The sequence below is a fragment of the Chaetodon auriga genome, chromosome 17 (genome assembly GCF_051107435.1).
Source record: "Chaetodon auriga isolate fChaAug3 chromosome 17, fChaAug3.hap1, whole genome shotgun sequence".
In the NCBI taxonomy this organism is placed as follows: Eukaryota; Metazoa; Chordata; class Actinopteri; order Chaetodontiformes; family Chaetodontidae; genus Chaetodon; species Chaetodon auriga.
The window spans coordinates 10485925-10508654 of record NC_135090.1 but is presented as its reverse complement, the minus strand read 5'-3'; the positions used below and the strand labels follow the sequence as shown (position 1 = coordinate 10508654).

At 44.8% G+C, this 22730-nt stretch overlaps 1 protein-coding gene across 2 annotated transcripts; it reads left to right on the top strand.

The window, feature by feature from the left end:
• The first annotated feature begins 1357 nt into the window (after positions 1–1357).
• igf2bp3 (insulin-like growth factor 2 mRNA binding protein 3) lies at positions 1358–22619 on the top strand. Of its 2 annotated transcripts, none has more exons than XM_076753708.1 (15): positions 1358–1815; positions 2787–2847; positions 8703–8751; positions 12469–12520; positions 12802–12865; positions 13721–13999; positions 15960–16094; positions 16241–16363; positions 16466–16601; positions 17047–17178; positions 18320–18439; positions 18597–18671; positions 18940–19071; positions 19211–19324; positions 19542–22619. In XM_076753708.1, exons 1-15 carry the CDS (start codon positions 1641–1643, stop codon positions 19641–19643), a joined length of 1749 nt encoding a protein of 582 aa, XP_076609823.1. In that variant the 5' UTR covers positions 1358–1640; the 3' UTR covers positions 19644–22619. The 2 variants fall into 2 exon arrangements, with proteins under 2 accessions (XP_076609823.1, XP_076609822.1); XM_076753707.1 differs by having other exon boundaries at positions 18317–18439.
• Positions 22620–22730: the final 111 nt, after the last annotated feature.

Here is a 22730-nt window from a genome sequence, read left to right as displayed (position 1 = left end):
AAATCTACTTCAGTTGCACCCAGGACTGCACCAGAAGTCTTTAAGAAAAATGACGCTTTAAGAAATTATATTCTTGTGTTTCCCTTTCCACTTCTGATCTGCACATAAGGCTTGCACTGCCTGTAAATTTTCAGTTTGGGGTCCTTGCTGTTGAAAAAGTCCTGCTGTGACATATGGACCTCTGAGCCATCAACAGGTCTGAATTTAACCAGCCACCAGCTCTGTAAACACGGCCATTGTCTGCAGAATGACCTACGCCTAAACTATCGGCCTCTACCTATGCTTTCCAAAAGATCTAATTGGTAGTTGTGTAATATTTTAGACATGTATTGCACACGTGATTGCATTGGGCTGTGCGTTACATAGGACGCTAGGGGCATTTCAGTGTAGGAGACCCCTCCCTCTTTCAGTAAATGCAAGTCCATGGCGGAGGTATAGCAGAGAGGATTCGCCATGTGCATCCGCTCCACATGGCCGAGGCCTTCCTCTTGAGTCAGACGGCCTGAAAGTTGAAAAAACAAGTGGCGTGGCAGCGCTCATGGCGCCCAAAGACAACCCCTCGATGCCATTTTGCGTGTCCACGGCCAAGTCGGGCCTGCTGCTGGACTTTGAGTTGTGGATCAGCGTGGGCATGGCTCCACTCTAGTGGGAGAAGATGGATGCCGTCATGTGGATAGCATTACGTGTCATTCCCATATTGCGCGAGGGCCCAAGCGGCGGCGCAGGGCCCTCCCCAGTCAAGATTCGTCAAATTAAATGTGTCCAGTATGCAATTTAACAATATAGTGCAACATCATTTATGAATGGCCCCACCCCCTTTCCCTCCTCCTGTCATCAGTGCGGCGCACTTAGCACAACCGTGCGCACAAGCCCCCGCAGTATCAGCGTCTCCCTGACATGGGCGTGCGTGAGCGCACTGCCGTTTTACTATTCCTCAACCGGCCAATGAGAATCGAGGCTTTGCAGAGAAAGGCACACGAATGTGATTCTAGTAAAGATACACTGGGTTCTCACGGAATCCCTTTACGCACATAGCTCGCCAGGTTTTTTCCCAACGCCAATCCAGTCTTCCCCTCCTTTTTTCTCTCCACTCCCCTCTGCTGTCCCCACCCCAGATTCCCGTGCAATTTTCCCCAATCCCAAACACTTAATTGAGCAATTGGGATTCCTCACGTGTGGGCTGATTTGTAGTTTGAACACGTGGCTCATTCAAAAAAGCCGGAATAGCAGCGGATTTTTTTCTCTCCCCCTTCTTCTTCTTCTTATTCTAGGCTCTAGACTTAGAGGCGGGCGCCAGCCTTACCGTGTGTGACATTCTCTGTCTCTTTGCCAAGGGGGTTTGGAGGAAGACACAAAGTAGTTTCTCCTCCTTTTCACCCAGCCCGCCATCGTTTGGAGACACGAGATTAATAATTGAGCATTTATTTATTGCGCGATAGAGTCAGAGGGGCGAGGGGAGAGCAAAACGCGCTGCGAGGCTGCCAGTTTAAATCTATCTGTGGCTTGAAACGACCGGGAAGCACGCCACAGCCACTCCGTAGTAGTAAAGGCGATTTAGGCTACTCCAAACACTGCACATCCGTGAGAGCAAATAACTATCTCTCCCTCAGCGTAAAGATTGTCCCTTTTCGGCGCAGAACATGAATAAGCTATACATTGGCAACGTGAGCGCCGAGGCGAGCGAGGAGGACTTCGAAACTATCTTTGAGCAGTGGAAGATTCCGCACAGTGGTCCATTTCTTGTCAAAACTGGCTATGCGTTTGTGGATTGCCCGGACGAGAAGGCTGCAATGAGGGCCATCGATATTCTTTCAGGTGAGATATTCAGTGTGTTCAATTTTTTTTCAAGTGTTATTTGGAAAGACGCACGAGCTGCTGCAATTGTGTGAAGATCGCCGTTAGTTCAGCCCTGTAGGGTGGGGGTGTATCCAAGCATTTCTTTCTCTCACACAACCTTTACTTGGCCTTTTGACACCGTGGGCTCAGACAAATCGCTGCCCCGGCTTTGAGTGGAATTGTGCTCGTGTAATTTCACTGAGCCCGGCTTGGTAAAATGGTCGAGTAAACACAAATCATGAGGATGAGAACAAGGCTTTCCTAACGCAGGTTACGTGCCGTTCAGGGCAGTGGGGCGCACAGGCAACGGGGGCTGTGGACGCCGTGAAGTGAGCCTTATTGTGGGCTCTATCACAGCCCACTTTGGCACGATTGGGAGCAGAGAGGCCGTGGCGTGTTGCTGCTTTTAAACCAGTTTCAATTTTGAACTTGCACTCCTGTCCAGCTTTCAAACTGTAGGCCTTCTCCAGTGGCTACATTGTGAAGCCATTTCGCCCATGCTGACACACCAGGTGGTTTAATTGTGTTGGTCAAATGTAGGCCAACTAACAGAGCCACACGACCATTTGCCTTTTGTGTATCCTCCACCTCGTCTGCTAGTTTGTGATTCTGTTAAAGTTGGGCCTGCTCACGTAGACCACGTAACAATTGAGCTGAACTCGTGCAATTTTACGAATTTGGGCTCGTGTCTGGCTCATTTGCGTCCTCGTGCTATTAGTGCCTCGCGCTCTTTGAGCAATATGTGCTGCTAATATCACACTTGTGCTGAAAATATCCAGGACGATGTATGTGTACACACGCCTGCTTAGATTTTCAGTCCCCTGCGTAAAATGAGTAGTAAACAGCAACCATAATTCCACGTCCCAGAGTAGGGAAGGAGGCCTGTTTTTAGTAGGTCAAATGATTATTGAAATGACTAGCTGAATTTTGTATTATTTGTATTTTTTTAGGTAAAGTTGAACTTCATGGGAAAGTTCTCGAAGTGGAGCACTCGGTCCCTAAACGTCTAAGGTAGGTCGAGTTTTATTACACAGGGCTTGGTTCAACTCGTGGGAGCTTTTCTTTTCTTTTCTTTTTTTTAAAATTCATCTAGTTATTATCTAGAAGGAGCCTTTTTAAAAACCAAGTGACATTTGCCGGAAATATGCGTTTGTGTTGCAGCTGAGCAGTGCTAATTCAGTGGTGTGAGTATTTTCATTTTGCTTAAATGAGGTGTCTTTTTTCCTGAATGCTCTGGGGTCAAATGAAAGGGGCGTATGGTGGTGTACTCCCTCCTCTCGCCATGACTGTGGGGTGCTCCTAAAACCGTCGTGCATATTGGGTTTAACCAGCACATGGCTGCATTTTCTCCTTCGCCCATCCACTGGGCTTTTTTATTTTTCAGTGTGTGTGTACGTACAGTCCTTGATAGTATTGGAGCTCCAACCTCAGGGCGATTAGTGAAAGCCTGGCGTGTGCTGGTTGAAATGTGTGCAGAGAGCAGTGCAGGCTGGATTTGAGGCGTACAGGCCTTGTGGAGTCGTCCATTTGAGAAGGATCTGCCCGTCATTTCTGCCTGCCCTGCGCTTCCGCCCTCCTCTGCACACATTGTGCTGCTGTTGCATGAGATGGACTCCCAAACGCGAGTGGAATGGGAGGTTTGGGGCCCAAGTCACGGAAAACCTTAGTTTCAGAGTTAGACCCCCGTAGGCACACTGGGCTGTCGTGTTTCAGTGGACGGGTCCCATAAAGTGTACCATAAATATTTTCTGTGGGGTCTACGCTATCTGTGCTGAGGGCGTAAAATAGTGCTTTATGGCGTTGTGTGCGTATTTTTTGCTGGTGACGCCATTCGCTCGTAATTAATCCCTTTTCTTCAATTTAATTAAATTGCTGTTGTTTGGTAATTGGTGAAAGGATTTCTATGAGGATTTGCCCGTAATATGCATGGTTTGGTCTCCCTAAAGTTTGAATGATCTGCTGCTTTACGCAAAGTAACAGGCCACGTTAGAAATCAGAAAAAGACGAGGTGAAACATGGAGGCTTGTAAACTATTATACGTGGCTTGCATTGAGTTAGAAAGTGCCTCGATGTGAACGTGGGTCAAGCAGGGAATTTTCTGACATCTTGACGTGAAATGTATTTTCCACATGAAGGTCATACACGCTTTGCCTGGCAGCTGGGAGGGCTGCTGCTCTGAATTGTAGCTTGGATAAATAAACCAGGTGAGCTACACGGGAATTTGGCGTCAAAATCCCGAGACCTTCCTCCAGATTTTTCCTGATCACGAAAAACTGGTGACGTTGCTCTGTCTTTTTAGTGCAGCCTGCTGTGTTGGCTATGGCAGCAAACAGAGTCGAGTTTCAGCCACACTTCAAAAAAGTAAAAACGTGCCCTCCCTTTACAACATGGAACACAGCAGCAGTCAATGGGAACAGTATTCTGGGCATAGACACACAACACACTTGTACACTGGGGCCCCTCTTTGCATTCCAACCTGCAAATATCAACTGGGGGCTCGGCCAATCACCATGGCTTAACCTTTGAACCCGTCAGGAAGGGGAAGTGCTGTAGCAGACGGATGAAGGTGTGGTGGCTGCAGTTTGGGGTTCACGCACGCAGAACTGGGTGACATGCTGTGGAGTGTGGCGTTTCACATTGGCCAGAATGCATCATGTAATCCAGCAGTTTTGATATACGCTCCTGAATTTGTCATGGTTGTGGCCAAAAGCCCACAGAAATTCTCTCCAGTGCATTAGCAAGACATCTGCTGCGTTGAAGAGTGACTCCTGAAAATATACTGTCTGCATTAGCAACATAACACAGCAAAATGCAGCTAGCTGGAAACGTCCTGCCCTCAGATGCATTGTATTCTTTTCATAGTGATCCAACCTTTAAGCCATCTTATGGACATTTACATTTCACTTTGCTTTGACTTCTAAAAACATTCTGTGCTGCCTTTCTTTTTTTTTAATTTTTTATTTTTTCTGTAATCTGGCATTTAAAGATGACACCCACACGGTCTTGACAATGTCTCGTGCTCTTATTTTTTATTTTTTAATTTATTCTGAGGAGCCATGCAAATTGTACAATAGGAAATGGAGCACTAATCAGAATCTTACAGGTGTATTTGCATTTCAGTTGAAACAGCCTTATTTGCTACAGCTGTTAAAAATGCCAGTTGTATTTTCACTTTTGACCGAGCTTTTTACAAATGTGCATCGAATGGCTTGTTGGTGCAGCTTAGCCACATAAAATGTATTTATGCTAACAGTTATCAAGCATTTAAAAAAAAAATCAAATATTTATTTTTATTCTTAATTATGGGGGCAAACTGAGCTGCAGAAGTGTCATTATTGTGTACACTCTGACTTGACTTCCTGGTTCAGGTTGTGCTCCGGTTATGGATAAATTAAACAAAATAAATGTAGCTTGCCCTTTCCCACATGCACATACCCGCTTAGTCACATGTACAGAAAGAGAGAAAGTGGCATGGCTGAAGGAGGGGTGGCCCCAAGTGTGTGTGTGCCTGTGTGTGTGTGTGTGTGTGTGTGTGTGTGTGTGTGTGTGTGTGTGTGTGTGTGTGTGTCAGTGAGAGCGACAGGGAAACGGACATTAAACGTGGACAGCTTTGACTTATTTTACAACATGTATAACACAGCAATTGTTCTCAGTGAGTGGTGTCAAGTTTCAGCCCCACTGTCTTTTTTTTAAATATACAGGCTTAAAAAATAAATAAACCAAGCATTCAAGAAACATGTTTAAATTGAGACAATGGTGTAAATCGTACCAGTGGTGTTTGTAGAAATGGCTCCTGGCTCTTATTACAAGAATTCTGGGTCATGGGGTCACTGTGGGGCCCCACCTGCAAAAACGGGGATTTGGGACGGAGACTTGGGGTGCCAGAGAATTATGAATGTGGCCCCTTGTTTTACCCAGACTGCAGGCAAAGGTTCCTTAACTCTCCCTCCTCCTAGGCTCGAATCTGAATCTCATTGTATTTTTTTTTTTGCTTTCTCTTTTTTTGAATATATATATATAGAAATATAATATAAACAGTATTTTCTGTGTGGTGTGGAGAGAGAGACAAATGTGTATTAGTCTTTTGCAGAAGTTGAGTCATTTCTAACTGTTGATATTCAACTCATTGGAATTCTCTGAGGGAATTCCAAACCAATCTATCCAAACGCAAGTGTTGAATGTAGCTTATTGGGTGCACAGTGTGCATATAAGGCCTGTGAGAGGGCAGCGGAAACCAGACTGCGTGGAGTTCAGTCATTCAGAACCTCTGCATACTGAATAGTCAATGGCTGTGGATGGGCGTTGAGCACAGATCTCGTGTGTCCCACACCGTCCCTGATGGTGCTGACGTAGACTGCTTCAGTCAGGCTGGGCGATAAAGAAGGGGAAGATGAATGCAGGTGTGGTGGAGGCTCATGATGCATGCATACGTGTCCACAGCCACTGGCGTGTTCACGGTGCAGGCCTGTAGGTCTCAGCTGAGCGGCGAAAGAAGGGGGCGAACATGTAGAATATTGGTCCATTTTAAAAGTAAATAAGGAGCCCGGCCTCCTCCTGGCCATCACATGACAAGCCAACCCCAGTCACTCCTGGCCCTCCCCTCCTTCCCTCCCACTTTTAACCCCGCTCTACATGTTCCTGTCAGTGGACTTGTCCGTGTCCATGGCAACAGGGCCCCACCCCCACAGGGCAGAGAGGGCCCTTGTTACCCTTGCTTGAAACAGGGCTAGTCGCCCCCCCACCCCCCCCGCAACACCACACCCCACTCACACACACCTCCCCCCCCTCCCCAAATCAAAGGCTGGGACTAGGGAATGTATACCACCACCCACCCCCCCCTCCAACCCCCACCCCACCCCATACCCTGGCTGACTTCTTCTGTGTGGAGCTATAGGTTAATCCGACTGGAAGTGCTTGGTGCATTTGCACATTTCGCTTGGCGTTCCCACCGCAATGCAGAGCATACAGAATGTGTGGGGAGAGGGGGCCGGATCAGCCAGGAATGGCACAGTGGGCCGGAAAGGGCTGGAATTCTTCTTGGAAGTTATTTGGGAATTTTCTTTACCATTTGCCCGTTTAGAATTAAGTAGTTTCCTAATGTCCCAAATTAAATATGTTGTTGAAGTGCTTTTGGCTTGATTATGGTCGTAGTGGCTAAACTGTGGAATTTCAACTCCTGCGGCCCTTGTTGCACATGTGCAGTACGTTCCACTGCGGAGATGTGCTTGTGTGTAATTTTTTTTTTTTTTTAAGTGACTTTTGTTGCATATGTTTTTTTCTTACATTTGAGTTCATGGTGTAAAGAGTGAGTTTGTAAATGCTGCATGTTGTAAGGTGTTATCTTCTACACAGATTACAAAAAAGGCCATTAGCAGTGGAGCAAGTAGATGAGCTGCATTTTAGACGTCATTTAACAGCTCAGTGAAGCTCGAGGAAAAGAACAGGAGACGTGTGTGTGTGTGTGTGTGTGTAGTGTGACTCTTTACCTTAAAGTTTTTACACAGAAGGCAGAAAACTGAGTCCACAAACCAACACTTAAATTAGCTGCACATGCTGCATATGTATCAGGTATGTGCGGAGCGAGTGCGAGGCTGGTGTGGAAATGGGTCGGGGTCAGGGTCTGTGTTTCCAGATTGTGTGTGCGTTCATGCTTCAGCTCCCAAGCCATGTGTACATTTTGTTCCTTTAGGTTTGCGCGTGTCAACAGGCAGGGGACTTTGGAGTGGCCTGCACTCCCCTCGCATTTTTATACAACGTCCACATGCACGCAGACACTTGTGAAACTCTGTGACTCATTGATGCACTAGTTCCATTGTCTGCATGACCTCCACGCATTGCCAGTATACTCATGCTGCTGTACACAAACTGTAACTAAATCAGCGAACCTTCAAGCTAAAGGGATGAATTGGGGATGTCTGTCCTGGTTGTTTCTAGTGACGGAGCACAGCAGCACCATTGTAACTGCTACTCTCCACTTGCTTCTGCTTGTGTGCACACTCTCCACGTACAAGCACGCAAATTTTTTTTTTTTTGCTTCCCATTTAGTGTGACGCTGCTAGCGGAGATTCCCTTTGGTTTCTGTTTGGCACCTGCACCACCTCCTCCTGCCCCCTCCTTTTTTTTGTTTTTGTTTTTTTTGATACAACAGCTGGATGCTCCTGGATAAGTGTCTATATTGGTTGAAAAGAGTGGATATGAGTCTTGCAGCGGTTGAATCCTATTGATGCAATGCTACAGGCCACACAGTTGACTCAGAGTGTAGACAAGACATTCTTGTATAGCATATCTTTGTCTTTTCAATCCTGTTTTTTTTTTTTTTTTCTTCCCTCCTCCTACTCCTTTCTGCCGCTTCACTTCTCCTGTTTCTCTCCCCCATCTCGTTCTTCGCACTCTGTGTGACACAATTGGTGATTTGGCACAATGGGCGTGGTGCGCTTTTAGCTTAATTTTTATTTTGAGCACCCTCAACTCCATTTAGGCCACCCAGTGGAGATTCCAAATCACCCCTTTACCCGCTTTTTCTCCATCACTTCCTCCCACTTTTTACCCCGGGTGTCTCGGTGCACCTGCTGGGTTGGGAATGGAATTAAAGCAGAAGTCATATCCGCAGCTTCTTCACTCCTGGTCTGTGTCACTAGATGGTGGAGGGAATAAAGAACTGCTGGTTTTTCTCAGTTTTTAAATAAGACCCCCTTTCTGTCATTTGTATCATTGTGCCCTTGGTATTGTCGGCTACTAACTGTCTTTCTCCGTCTTTCTCCCCCTCTCCTCTCCCATCTCTCTTCCCATCTACCTTCATCAATTTCTTTTCTCTCCCTCCTCCTTTATCCATCCCCCACCCTCTTCCTCCCTTGTTCTCTCTCCAGGAGCTGTAAGCTGCAGATCAGGAACATCCCGCCTCACATGCAGTGGGAGGTGAGTGCTAACAGGCTGCTAACTGCTTCCAGGGCGGGGCACCATCGGGCAGCCCGACTGGGCTCTCATTTAGTGGCCTCTGGAGTCACCTTGCCTCCCTTTTTGGGTTTCAATTGAGCAAGCACTTGATGATTCGTTTGAACAAGGCTGCAGCTCAGGCCAGTGTAACGCACCGACCAGTGGGTAGAACTGTGATTGGTAGAGCAGAAATGATTGCAAATACCACTGGAAATTTGATAATGAAGATTGGATGGTTGAATTTGTACAATTTAGCCCCACAGCAGATTGGGGAAGCGAGGAAAGATGGTCATGGTTTACGAAACAAAGACATTTGAGGACTTTAGAAGGATTCAGTGCGTCACAGATGTGGGATCTCCAGGTTGATGAGGCAGCGTCACGCACGCGAGGACACTTTAAGCAGTTACACGATCTTTTTGAGCATCACGTGGCTCCGTGTGTTGGCTACTTGCTAGGCAGGTTTTTAAAACATTTTGAAAAAGCGTGTTGTTGATTGATTCTTGGGCTGCACGGCATCTGATGTGCTTCAATGGGAAACGTGACTTAATTGTTCTGTCATGGTGTCCTTCAACACTGATCACATGTGCCTTTTCACGCCACATGTTTCCTTGCAAAAAAAAAAAAAAAAAACTCATGTGGAAATGAAATAAAAATAAACGGAGTGTATTGTCTGAGGGGTTGTGAAACGTTCATGCAGCAGGCATGGGGTTTGACATGGCCCCCCCTGGCCAACTCCACTGAGCAAATCTTACATCCTTATATGGTTCATGGGCTATTTTTTATTTTTTTTTTTTAAAGTCAATTTGGTTCTTCAGGACTTTGTGTTGTTGGTTTTTGTGTTTTACGGCCGCACATTCAGTCTGGAAATGTGGTGATTTGAGTATATTATTAGTGTCTCCTTCACATGTAGAGGGCAGAGGGAATAAAACCGGCTCCTGTACAATTTAATGCAATCCAATACAGCAGCCATGCAAGAAATGCTGAATGTTTGAAGCTTATCAAGTTTTAACTTAAGTTCTGAGTGATTGAATTAATCTTTCATTTAACGGCATAGTTGGAGGTGTCCAAGAGCATAAAATAGAGCGTTTTTATAGTCAGTTTGTAAGACAATAACACAATCTATAAACACCAGCACAAACTACACCTCAGATTAATTCATGCTCCTCACACTGTTCACACAATACAGTAAAAAAACTCCTAAGAAATGAAATATAGTACAGCTGAATGTGATAGAGGTCAGTTAACCTAAAACAGGTGGTTTATGTCACTCATGTGTCTGGTACCACCTTCATATACATGCAGGTTAGACAGAGGTCCCACATTAAATTCATGACTTGCTGTTAATCTGCTCAAAAATGAGTTTGAATAGCACACACAACTATTCCGACATAGGTGACTGCATGAATTATTTGACTCGATGCTGGGATGAAGCCTGGGAGTGAACCTTTGGTATTTTAGGCAAAAATACACCCACAAATTCTTAAGAAAGCCATGTTTGAATTGATCATGCAAAACTGGCCTCCGTTGCACAACTGGAGCTCAGATGAGTACACTGCATGTTTGGTTTTTTAGTTTTTTTTTTTTAGAGGTTTTAAACTGAGGTGAAGCTGAAAAAATGACACCCAAGGTCTTTTTTTTTTTTTTTTAGATCTCAAGTATAATCGCTTGTTTTCCCTAAAGGGTTAAAGGGCAAAAACATGTCATGTAAAAATGGATGATATCAATAGAAACGGTCTGCTGTAACGTGGTCAGATTTCAAGGCCACTGCCTGATTAGTGAAGTGTTGAGCAACAGTCGTGTGTGTGTGTGTGTGTGTGTGTGTGTGTGTGTGTGTGTGTGTGTGTGTGTGTGTGTGTCTCCATGCATTGCATGTCTTTCTCTGCATGTGGTAAGCATTTAATTTAAAATCTTCTCAGTGTGAGCTTCACTTCCACCTTGAGCACATGCTGATCTGCTGGACACTCGTAAATTTTATGTTTAGTTTAATTTCAACATTTCAAAGTTGTCTGACAAATTTCACTGAAGCTTTTATTCAGAAATCATTTGTGTCAAACTCGAGATCTCACTGTGAACTTCCATGTGCCAGTTACACAGCTTTACGTGACCTTTTTGTTTAGTTTTTTTTCCCCTCTGCAGAGGTTTAGCTGTTAGCGTGTGCTTGCACTGTTCACTTCAATGTGCTGACAGTGTAAGCCTAATCAGAATTGTTTTATTGAATTGCACAATTCCAGTATAATTCTAAATTGTAAGGTGAATGCATGGCTTTAGATTTCAGCCTGATTCACTCACTGTGATCAAATGGCTACGGACAGGCTCGGCGTTTTGTAATGGTGGGCTCGCTTTGCCTACGCATGTCCCTCAACTGCAGCTCCAGATCCACCCATGTTCCTAGTATGTAGCGAGCGAGCTGTTTGCTTTTGCAAAAGGTGACATGGAGGTTTCTCCCTCTGAGGGGGGATGGGTTGGAAGAATGGAGGAACTGAATTGAAAGGAATCTTTTGATGCAAAGGCCTTGTATGTATCTTATCAGGTAGATAAGACAATGGGTCATGGTGTGTGTGTGCGTGCGTGTGTGTGTATCCCTACAGCGAGAGAATAGTGGCGATAGTATTGGCATGTTCACAAGCTGTAGTGGGTGGGTGGGCCTGGACTGTTTCCCCTTCCCTTCCATGTGCACTGATTCACAGAATATGTAGCATGAACTCACACCCCTCCCCCAGCCACTGCTTCCTGCTGGAATGTACCCCACCCTTTCCTGAATGGCCTGGATTCCCATTGGCTAGGCTCTGTAGATGGACAGGCAGCGGATCCAGCCGGCAGTCAGCAACTCTTGGCTTCAGGGAACTCATATCAGAGCTGGAGCAGCCAATGATGAGGAGTGGAGATGGCAGGGAGGCGGGAGGTTGCTTGGTTGGTGGGTTGGCGGAGTGGGGGGGCAGGGACGCACTCTTGTTGGCTAGAAAGTGGGGTTGAGCTCTTGGGGGTGTGGCCTTGCGTTCGACTGAGCATGGTCGGATGTCTTAGCTTAGCTTAGAACCCTCGCTCCCCCTCTCGCCCACATTTGATCACATCTATGAATTGAAATCCTGTGGTCTCCAGATTTGGGCAGGTGGCCAGCGTAGTGTGGCTTTCTCTTGGATTCATTTTCTATTAAAGCAACATTTTTTATTTTTTTTTTAATGTATGAGTCCAGCATGCAGGGATTTAAAAAATGGATTTAATCATTTTACTAATATTTAAAAAACCAAGTCCAACAAGTTAAAGCACCCATAGCTTCATGGATTTGTTCTTCTGAAATGATGTCCAAAAAAAATAAAACCTATATATGTTGTTAGATGAATAGCGGATGCTTGTAAATCTAACATAATTATTATTATTATTATTTTTCTTTTTCAGAAAGGGTTGTTTTATATGGAATACATAGGGACTTTAGAAATAAAGCCTTTAAAATGTTATAAAACCCGCTCAGCAACTGGGGCTCCATGCAAGAGCCATAAGGGGGAGAGTCATAATTTGAGTTAGACAGGCTTTTACAAGAAGGCAGCAAATTTATCCACATAACTCACCACTGAACTCTGGGGTTTGGAATTAATGGAGTGTTTCCTTGCACTGAGTTGGGCTGGTTCTCGTAGATCGCTTCTGTTCACTAACAGGTTCTGGTCAAAGTCTCTGAGTAATCATGGCTTTTCTTTCTCTCAGGTTTTGGATGGTATGCTTGCTCAGTATGGTGCAGTAGAGAGCTGTGAACAAGGTAAAAACACACTTGTTTAAGCTTTGTGTTGCGGTTTGTTCAAAATATAATTCTGTCACCTTGACTGAAAACACACCTTTTATTCTGCGTTCAGAATTGTTTTTATGTTGCAGCCGTACAGTATTCCATTTGGTTTAATGTTTAAATGAAATAATAATCATTGTGCAATTTCCAAACTAATAGTTTTGTAATTGTTGAATCATGTAAAAGTAGCCCACAGTGGTAAAGTGTCACTGTCTGTGAACATGTGTGAATTGACTCTGCTGTGTGTTCTCCTACAGTAAACACTGACACAGAGACTGCGGTAGTCAACGTTCGATATGCAGCCAAGGACCAGGCCAGGCTGTGAGTGCACGCACACACACGCTTACATGCAGTGTATTCACATCATTAACCTCCAGCTCATCTGTCATGATGTCTGTGACGTGGATCTGCTCGAGTTTTTCACTTTATCCTGCATTCTCTACGGGAAACTACATCACCTTCCTCTCTCTCGTGTTCTTGCAGTGCACCTGATTTCCTCCTTCCACAAACCAGTCCAGTTTAATTTGACATGTAGTGATGAGGAGAGGAAGGGTGTGTGTGTGTGTGTGTGTGTGTGTATATGTGTGTGTGTATATGTGTATGTGTGTGTGTGTGCGTACACGTGCGTGCATGTGTGTTGGCGTGGGAGGGGGGTTAAATTAGCCATCTGGTGCCCCCTGGTGTACATGAATCGTACTGCAATGTTGCTGCCTGCACGGGTGGTTGTACAAGTCACCAGGCATAGTAGACTGTTTCACTACAAAAATAAGTCCTTGAGGCTGACGGGGCTGACATGTATTAGGTGTGAATGCTGTGTTGAGGTTGGAGTGAATATAGCTCTTGAGATGTGATGGTTGGCCACTGTGCTTCAGGATGTTGGGCGTCTAAGGAGGTCTTGCCTCCTTGTCCCTTGTGGACATTATTTGAGACGCGAACCTCATCAATTTGGACCGAAGCCTCTTGATTCTGTTTTAATGTCCGCACTCCTTGGATTCTCCCATTGATGAGGTGATGGGAAAGAAATCAGACGTGAAGCTTGTGTTGACTGCCTCAACAGGAATTTGTTGTGGCAGTCAGAGCGATTCGCTCCAGTTCCAGTCTGAGCTCTTAAATCATACACACTCAGTGGTGGTGGTGGTCAAGAGTTTGAGACAGACAACTCTGTGTGCTCCCCAGGGCGATGGAGAAGCTGAATGGATCAATGATGGAAAACTATGCCTTGAAAGTGTCCTATATCCCAGATGAGACAGCTGCACCAGAGGGTCCTTCAGCAGGGGGCAGGAGAGGCTTTAACACCCGTGGTCCCCCTCGTTCCGGCTCTCCAGGGCTGGGCGCCCGGCCCAAAGTGCAGTCAGACATCCCACTGCGCCTGCTGGTTCCCACGCAGTTTGTAGGGGCAATTATCGGCAAGGAGGGTGCTACAATCCGCAACATCACCAAACAGACCCACTCAAAGTACGTACACAGAGGTCAGGAATTATGCTGAACGTTGCCAGTGAGTGTGCTGTCCTTTGCCTGTACCGTTGACTTCCAGTGTTAATAGAAAAAAAAAAGAAAGTGGGCTGTTTTTTTTTTTTTTTTTCTATCAAATATCATCATCCTTTACTCACACTAAGGTAACAGTAATCCATGGTAAGAATAAAAAGACCTTGGAGAGATGTGATGATGGTAAAAATTCCAAAAAGTGTTAAAGCTGAATGCTGATGGTGGAAAACAAATATTCATGTTCAAAGTGGCATTTCTAAAGAGACTTTACCTCTGATGTAGAAAAGAGAAATGCATGGCAGTCCTTCTCTGACGTAATTGACAAAAATAATAATTTAACTTACTTGCTCCTGTAACTGACTGACAGACCAGTGTCAGTAACCTCTGACCCCTTTAGGCACGAAATGAAGCGAATTTGCTTACTGTGTCACTGACAAACTTCAAAAAATTAGATGAGCTCCTGTCCATGTCAGGTATAGGATGCATCTTCTTAAAATCCATTTTTTCATCAACCATACAACAATGGAAGAAACTGCATTTGAAATCCTCCTCTTGCTGCCTTGCCTTTTTAAATTTTACTGCATGTGAGCAGATATTCTGCAAATATTCAACACCTCTGTACTCAGGCTATTTCCCACAGGCTCTGAAAACTGCAGTTATTAAGCTTTTAACTTTTAAAAAGAACGATCTAAATAACTCACTAAAGAACAATTATAGGCCCATATCAAACCTCATTATGTGAAATCACTGAAAAGTTCAGTGTTTCAGTGTTCGTATTATTCTGTCTCCCTGCTGTGTTCGAAATGGTCACCCACATCATATTACTAGAGATGCAGGGACTTTCCAGCACAGAGCCAATTTAGTTTGAATCCTACTTGAAAAGTAGGGACTATTTTGTGTGGATTGGTAGTAACGTGTCAGAGCTTGGAGTTCTCCAAGGCTCCCTTCTCAGGCCTCTTGTGTTCAACACAAACGTGCTCCCGCTACTGCAGATTATGGAAAACAACAAAATATCTTACCATAATAATGCAGATGACACTGAATTATGTAACAATACCAACAGATGACAGGCATTGAGTAAGCGCATTTAACAGATCAGTGGTTTGCTATGCAAACAATAATAAGTCAGTGTTGAGCTTCAGTCCTTAACATTAAGTCCACAGATCAAGCCAGAAATGGTGTCATGGACTAGAGTTTTATATCCACAATAATACAGTTACAACATCAGCCAACTATCACCTTTTAAGAATACATCAAGACTTAAAGGACTTGGGTCTCAGCCGGATTTAGAAAAACTTGTCGGTGCGTTTATCTTCAGTAGGCTCGGCTACTGTTCTCACAGGTCTCTCTAAAAAGTGAATCGGACAGCTGCAGCTGATTCAGTGCGCTGCTGCTCACTGAGACCAGCAAAGTGACAAAGAGGAAGCCAGTGTGAAGAGCTGTGAACTGGCCTGATGTGATCCAAAGAACTGACTTAATAAGTCTGCTGTTGGTTTATTAACCACTGAATGGTTTCGGGCTGAAATATGTCTGAGCTGCTGGTACGTTAGGAACCATGCAGATCTCAGGGGCAGCTCTGATCGCTGCCCCCAGACTCAAACAACATCTGGAAAAGCAGCATTCCGTTTCTGTGCACCACATATCTGGAACAAACCCTGAGAAATGTCTTACACCCTGATTTAAAAGAAGAATTTTATTCACTTAAAAAGCCGTATTCACATCTTCAGTTAAAGGTCTTATTCTGCCTTAGCTTGTTTCAATCGTCTGTTTTACTTTGTCTTAATCCTTGTAAATTCCATTGGTGTATGTGGCCTTGTATTTCTTCTGTCTTCTATATCATGGCTTTTGTCTCGTGTAAAGCACTCTGAACTGCCTTGTTGTCGAAAGCTGCCATACAAGTAAGTTTGCCTCGCCCTCCCTGTTGTTCTAGGATTGACATCCATCGGAAAGAAAACGCAGGCGCAGCAGAGAAGCCCATCACAATTCACTCCACGCCTGACGGCTGTTCGAACGCTTGTGCGACCATCATGGAGATCATGCAGAAGGAAGCCATCGACACAAAATTGTGAGTAAAGACAGCAACAGAATATAGTGTAAGACAAGACACGCTCATTTTGTTAAACTCACGCAGATGTCCAGTGATTTAACGTCTGATCTGAACGTTAAGTCACGGCTGACGAGCATCTATCTGCGCATGTCTGTCTTATGTAGTACTGAAGAGATCCCACTGAAGATACTTGCACACAACAACTTTGTAGGAAGATTGATTGGTAAGGAAGGACGCAACCTGAAGAAAATCGAGATGGATACGGGGACCAAGATCACAATTTCACCGTAAGAGCCCATTCAAAAAAGAAAAAAAAGTGCCACTTGGGCTGCCTACTTAATGGTGTAGCATTTGCCAAGGTGTCAGCATTACTACACTGCTCTGTCCAGTCTCCAGGACTTGACCCTGTACAACCCAGAGCGGACCATCACGGTGAAGGGCTCCCTCGAGGCGTGCGCAAGAGCCGAGGAGGAGGTGATGAAGAAGATCAGGGAGTCGTATGAGAGTGACATGGCTGCTATGAACGTAAGTAGACGATTACTGTGACTAAGTTAACGTAAAAAATAAGAAAAATAACAGACACTGCTGTTTGTAGGAAGTGAATCAGATAATGGTTTTGACTTGCACAACAGTGATCTGGAAACGCAGCTTCCATAGCAGCTCGTTCACATCGCGAATCAGTCATATAAATAAATTCACACGCTCTGAAAAACCTTCAGAGACGGTTTTCCAGCAGGGTTATAATGTGTCAACCAGGTTTGCCTTAATGCTTTAAACCTGAAGGACATGAATGTATTTCTTGATATGTCAGATTACTAAAAAAAGCAGGAATATTCAGACTACAGCTTTGGATACATGAGAACTGCATGTGGAAAATAAAGCTTACTGCACAATGTGCATGCTGGCTACAAGGAGATAAATACATCTTGTGATGTGTATTGTGTTAATCGCAATGCTCTTTTCTCTCCAGCTCCAGTCCAACCTGATTCCAGGCTTGAATCTGAACGCTTTGGGTTTGTTCCCCAGTGGCGCACCAGGCATGGGTCCCTCCATGTCCAGTGTCCCTCCTCCTGGAGCCCACGGTGGATGCTCATCATTTGGAGTAAGTGACCGTCTCCTTGACACATGAAGGGCAGTGGTTTGCTCCATAACCCTACCATTTCAAAGCCAGGACTGGCTGTGTTTTCATGTTAAACTCGATATTCTGCAGCTCTTGGGTCAGGCTGATGAGAATTCATGAAAACAAAAGCAGACATTTAGTCTGTAGCAACTCAGTTTCATGTTTCTTTTTTCCTTTAGTGCAGTCCTTATGGGGGTGAAGGGCCATTTTGGGCTTCTATGCTGTCGGCGAGCAGCCAGCCCCTTGCTGTAAGTCACCCGCCCCAAAGTGCTTTGCACGGCTTGTGGCTGCTCGCTGCAGGATTAGGGGGACAGGGTTTGCTACATCGAAGTTCTTCCCCAGTTTGCCCCCTTGATCTTTAACCTTTCAGTCAGGCTCTAATCTGTGTGCAGCAGTTAACCTGGTGCATGGAGGGAAACGGTAGCTTTGCTCCATGTCGTAGTTATCGCAGTGTCACCAGATGTTTTACGGTGTCATCTCTGCCAAACAAGCTGCATTTGCAGTTTTTAAGGAAGATTTTTTTTTTTCGACCGGGTAAAGCATCGTCTGCACAGAAAAGCCCTTGTCCAGGTTTGGAGGCTGCCAGAGCAGGTTGTTAGTGTGCGCTCACCTGACACACTGCCTGGAATATTGGGCTCGATCCAAAATCAACAGGGCTACTTGTTGTTCCTCTTTGACGATGCAACCACCTGCTGAAGTCAATGGCACACTGTAAAACATGTGTTCACAACAAGGCATCAGGAGCACGGCAATCTCTGATGACACACTCCTCTATTGTGGAGTGTGCTGGCAAAAACATGAACTTCATACCCAGATACCATGTTTCCACCTGATTGTTTTTTTTTTCTCAGATGGCATTATCTGGCTGATGCATGTGGCAAACTCAGGTTGTGGCCTTTGACAACAGAATTAAACAGAGGACGATATCTGTTCTGACCAGCTGTTTGTTGTTCTCAAGTGGAGGGGATGAGCTCCAGTGTAGCTTCAAGAGCCGAACAGCTTTTGCTAGACCCACCGTCTGCATTTCCATAAGCATCGGTGGCCGGACCTGAGCAGGTGGTCGGCAGGTACTGTCTGTGTGATCTGCCGGTCACAGTAGCACTAACGCGTCTGTACCCAGCAGGGACACCCAGAGTCGGAGACGGTTCACCTGTTCATCCCAGCGCTTGCAGTGGGAGCCATCATTGGAAAACAGGGTCAACACATCAAACAGCTGTCACACTTTGCCGGAGCCTCAATCAAGGTGAGTGACAGACAGGAGGTGAAGTTCTGAATCTCAATGATGACGTGTCGATGCCAGCTGTCTATTTGTTGAGTGACTGATAGGAATTGGAAGCGTAAGTGAAGGTTGCCATTTTTTATTTTTTTATTTTAAATGCTGGCTGTCTGCCCTCCTTCAGATTGCCCCTGCAGAAGGAATGGATGCCAAGCAGAGGATGGTCATCATCGTTGGACCACCAGAGGCTCAGTTTAAGGTGTTGTACCTCGTCACAGCCATATAAACACATAAAATAGAGAAATAAAAGAACGGAGCCATGTAGTTAAATTTGATGGCAACAGCTGTTTGGCAGGTCTTGCATTTATTTTGCAGTCAGTCATTTCTTGTTTCATTTACAGGTTTTATTAGTATGTAAGTGGCTCTTTACGGCCAGCAGAGAAATGTGTTTTTTCTGCTGTACATTTGCTCGTTTTCTGGGAAAAATGTCCCACTTTCTAAATGCAACGTGAATAATCTGTACTCAGGCTCAGTGTCGCATCTTTGGGAAGCTGAAGGAAGAGAATTTCTTCGGACCCAAAGAAGAGGTGAAGCTGGAGGCTCATATCAAGGTTCCTTCCTTTGCTGCTGGACGAGTCATCGGGAAGGGTGGAAAAACGGTAAACGAGCATTAATCCATTTATCACTGCGCGAGCTGAACAGACCCAAGCGAGAGCATTGCAAACGTGAAGTTTGTCGTAACAACTGAAAAAACTTTCAATCTTGAAATTTTGTTTGGTCTCTGTATTGTGGCTGCAGGTAAACGAGCTGCAGAATCTGACCTGTGCAGAAGTGGTGGTGCCCCGGGACCAGACGCCTGATGAGAATGACCAGGTTATAGTCAAGATCAGCGGACACTTCTTTGCATGCCAGGTGGGTTTCTACAAAGAAGATAAACATGTTAAGTACCTCAGGAAGGCAAAAGTCTGATTTCTCCAGAAGCACATGACTTACGGAGTGTCTCTCCTCATCTCCGTGGAGTCTTACAGTCAGGTACTTGCCGCCTGGTTTGCAGGTAGAAATGGCTACTGAGTATGGCTTCATTCCTTTGTGCTGTGATCTGATCTTCCCATTTTCTCACATCCTATAGCTGGCCCAGAGGAAGATTCAGGAAATCCTGGCCCAGGTGAGGAGGCAGCAGCAACCTAAGCCCCCCTCTGGAGCCCAACCTCCACTGCCCCGCAGGAAGTGAAGATCCAGTGGACCTGGAGGAATGGTGACCGAATCTGCCCGAAGACTCGACGGACGGACAGATGCAGCGGAGTCCAGGGGGAGAAGAAGAAAAAGAAGACAAGGGGTCGTAATGCTCATCTCAGGGGTCAAAGGTTATCAGAACCCAACCAAACATCCACCCCTCCTTGTCTTACTTGAACTTTTAAGTGTGGCTTAACCTCCACCCACCTCACCTCTCTGCATCTCTGTGAGAATGTACTTCTGAGGGCTCGCTACAATGTCACCTGCCCTCACATGTACGCACCCCTCGACCGCTCTCCTCCTCCCCAGCACGGGTGTGTTGACTTTTTTTTTTTTTTTTTTTTTTAAACACTATAAACACAAAGAAGAAATAAGGATCCCCCTCCTATCACCTCTTTGGTGTGGTACTTCAAACCTGACAAGATGTTTTGGTTGATTTCAGATTTAGTGGGTTTTTTTCCCCCCCTCTTTTTTGCCCCCTTTTTTTAAGTGTTTAATTGGTTGATGAAGCTTTCTCATGAATTTTCTGTGGAAAGGAAAAGGCATTGCTATCAAGGTCCTGGTCGGACCAACAGAGAGGTTTATTTTGGGGGAGGGTTGGCTCAGATTGGGTGGGCCATGTTTAGGGGAAAGATTGTTGTTTCAGGACAGGACCCCTGAAAGGGTGGATTATATTGGGCGTCCTGCCCTTGTAATGATAGTGGCATTTTATAAATTTGGATGCATTTTATAGATAGACCTATATACATAGATGAATATATATTTAGAGGTGAGGGCAGCGCCATGACTGACACTTAGGGAAAATGGTGCCGAACTGCTGCTGCCCAGGAAAACCAATTTAATATGCATTTTACTTAACTACCTCAGGATCTAGTACCTCAGAAGAGAAGAAAATGATTATATATATATGAAAAAATGTTCCTTTCTTTTTTTTATTTTGCTTTTGTGGTATTTTGTATACTTTATAAAGCTGATAGTCTTTGAACATTTTTATTTTTTTAAGAAAATTTAAAATTTGGTCAGCTGCCAACTGACCTTGCCTTCAACTCTGGTGCTTTAGGCGGCATTGTTCATGTGTATGTGTGACTTAAGATGACCCTGTACATAAAGTCTATTTGTACATAGCAGCCCCAGAGCAAGAGTTGGCGCCCCCTCAGCTGGCGGCTGACAGGAGTATCGAGAGAATATCGCCTCAGTTTTTCCCCTGAGGGTCCACCATCTTCTGAAAAACAAAACAAAAAAAAAAAAAGAAAAAATGAAGAAGAAAAAAAAAAAACAAGACAACTAAGACATGCAAATAATGCCAACCGTACATAATTGCAGCAATGCCATTTAGTTTTGGGATTGACATCGTTTATTGGTAATGGTACTTTAATTTGTCAAAAAAGAAATTTCCTCTTTGCCTTCGTAGGAGGGCTGTGGTCAGGGCAGTGCAGTGTGGACTGTAACGTCCTCCCTCTTGCTGCCCTAGAGTCAGCAAAGCATCTGTTTTTTGTCTGTTCTGTTCCCCGACCATCTGCCACCTTCTTTAACGATGGTGTCTCAGCAAGGTCCAAGCCCGGCTAGGTTTATTTTTCATAGAGCAAGCTTTGTCAGTCCGGAATGGCCCTTGTAGCGAGGCCATCAAGTCAATGTTAACGTCGTTCACTGCATGGTGAGGGTAGGGGGAGTCACACTGATAGACCCATAGGTTGTTGTTTTTTTTTGCGCTATAGGAAAATGATTTAAACAGAAGACATTCTCTGTAAACCCACAAATGTAACTTGATGTTTCAATTTGTTGTTCACACAGGGAAGACAAGCCCGAAAAGGCACACAACATACTGAATGAACCTTGACTGAGGGTGAGAAAAGAGGAAAGGAATCCAAAACTTAGATTTATTTCATTTGTCTCTTCATGCCGAATGTAAATATGTTGATTGTGGTATAAAAAAAAAAAAAAAAAGGAAAAAAAAAAAAGTGCTCAAGTGTATCCATGCTTCCACAGTAGAACGCCGTCTACCTCAGCTGAGGGGGTGGGGGGTTGTTGTGGCACTAGGCACCCCGCCCTGCCCCCACTGAGCGCCAGCGCGCACCGATACCTCAGTCCCCCAGAACACTTCTTTCTACATGGGCGTGCCACCCTAACACCGCGCTTTAACTGAGGGGCACAAGTGATACTTAAAATTATCCCCGACACCTCCTGATTCCCTGCCAAACAACCCTCCCCACCCCTTCCCCCTCCGCCGCAGTTTGTTTTGATCTACCTCTTTAGACACGTATTTGAAGTAGAGGCATTCTTCTATTTGTTAGAATTGTTAGCCCCCCCCCTCCACCCCCCGCTTCCTTTATGCCTCCCCATGCTTCCCCAACTTAAACTAAAAATCATGTACTATTTAGAATTGAGAGAATAATTGAAACTGATCAAAAATATTTTCTTTTGCCAGTGTTTTATATATACTCTTTTTGGCTTAATTGAAATCCTCAAATGATGGTTCTTTCTTTCTGCTTTCTAATTTTGGTGGTGTGGCTTACATGTATTTGAACTTTTGCTTGGGTTTTTTTGTGAAAAAAGGTCAAATCACGTGTTTGATTTTTGCATTCAATAGTTAAATGAGAAAATTCATTATTTTCTTTTTTCTTTTTTTTTTCTAAAAGGGCCTGCCTTTTTTTGTTTCTGATTTGTAAGACTTCAAAATAGATACAAGTCCTGTCTTTTTTTTTCCCCCCTTTTGTCTTTCACAGATGCTACACACACTCGCTGATTTGGTAGCTATTTTCTTCTGTTAGCATTTCTTGGCTGTGTAACGTGGAACATCCTCTTGGTATGAGACAGATATGAGGGACTGGGTCTCTGAGTTTTTTGGAAAAAGTGATCTAACTTCAGCATGATATTCCCTCCTCCCCCTCTCTGCAACCATGCTTGTGCCCCTTCACCTCCCCTTCACACACAGCTCCACTTGTCAAATGCCTCTAAATAAAAAAAAATAATGAAATTGTGTTTGTCCTTTTGTCCTTTTTTTTTTTCAGGAAATCTACTGGATTGAATGTATGCAGGTAGATTGTTTTATGGCACAAACCAGGAGGACGGTGCTGTTCTTGGTTGA

What these genes read in the sequence shown, in the direction of transcription:
- igf2bp3 (XM_076753707.1), top strand. Translation starts at nt 1,641, where the DNA reads ATGAATAAGCTATACATTGGCAACGTGAGCGCCGAGGCGAGCGAGGAG. An exon ending in CGCCTCACATGCAGTGGGAG is followed by an intron (nt 8,752 to 12,468) that starts GTGAGTGCTAAC and finishes TCTTTCTCTCAG; the next exon opens with GTTTTGGATGGTATGCTTGC. An exon ending in ACCAAACAGACCCACTCAAA is followed by an intron (nt 14,000 to 15,959) that starts GTACGTACACAG and finishes CTGTTGTTCTAG; the next exon opens with GATTGACATCCATCGGAAAG.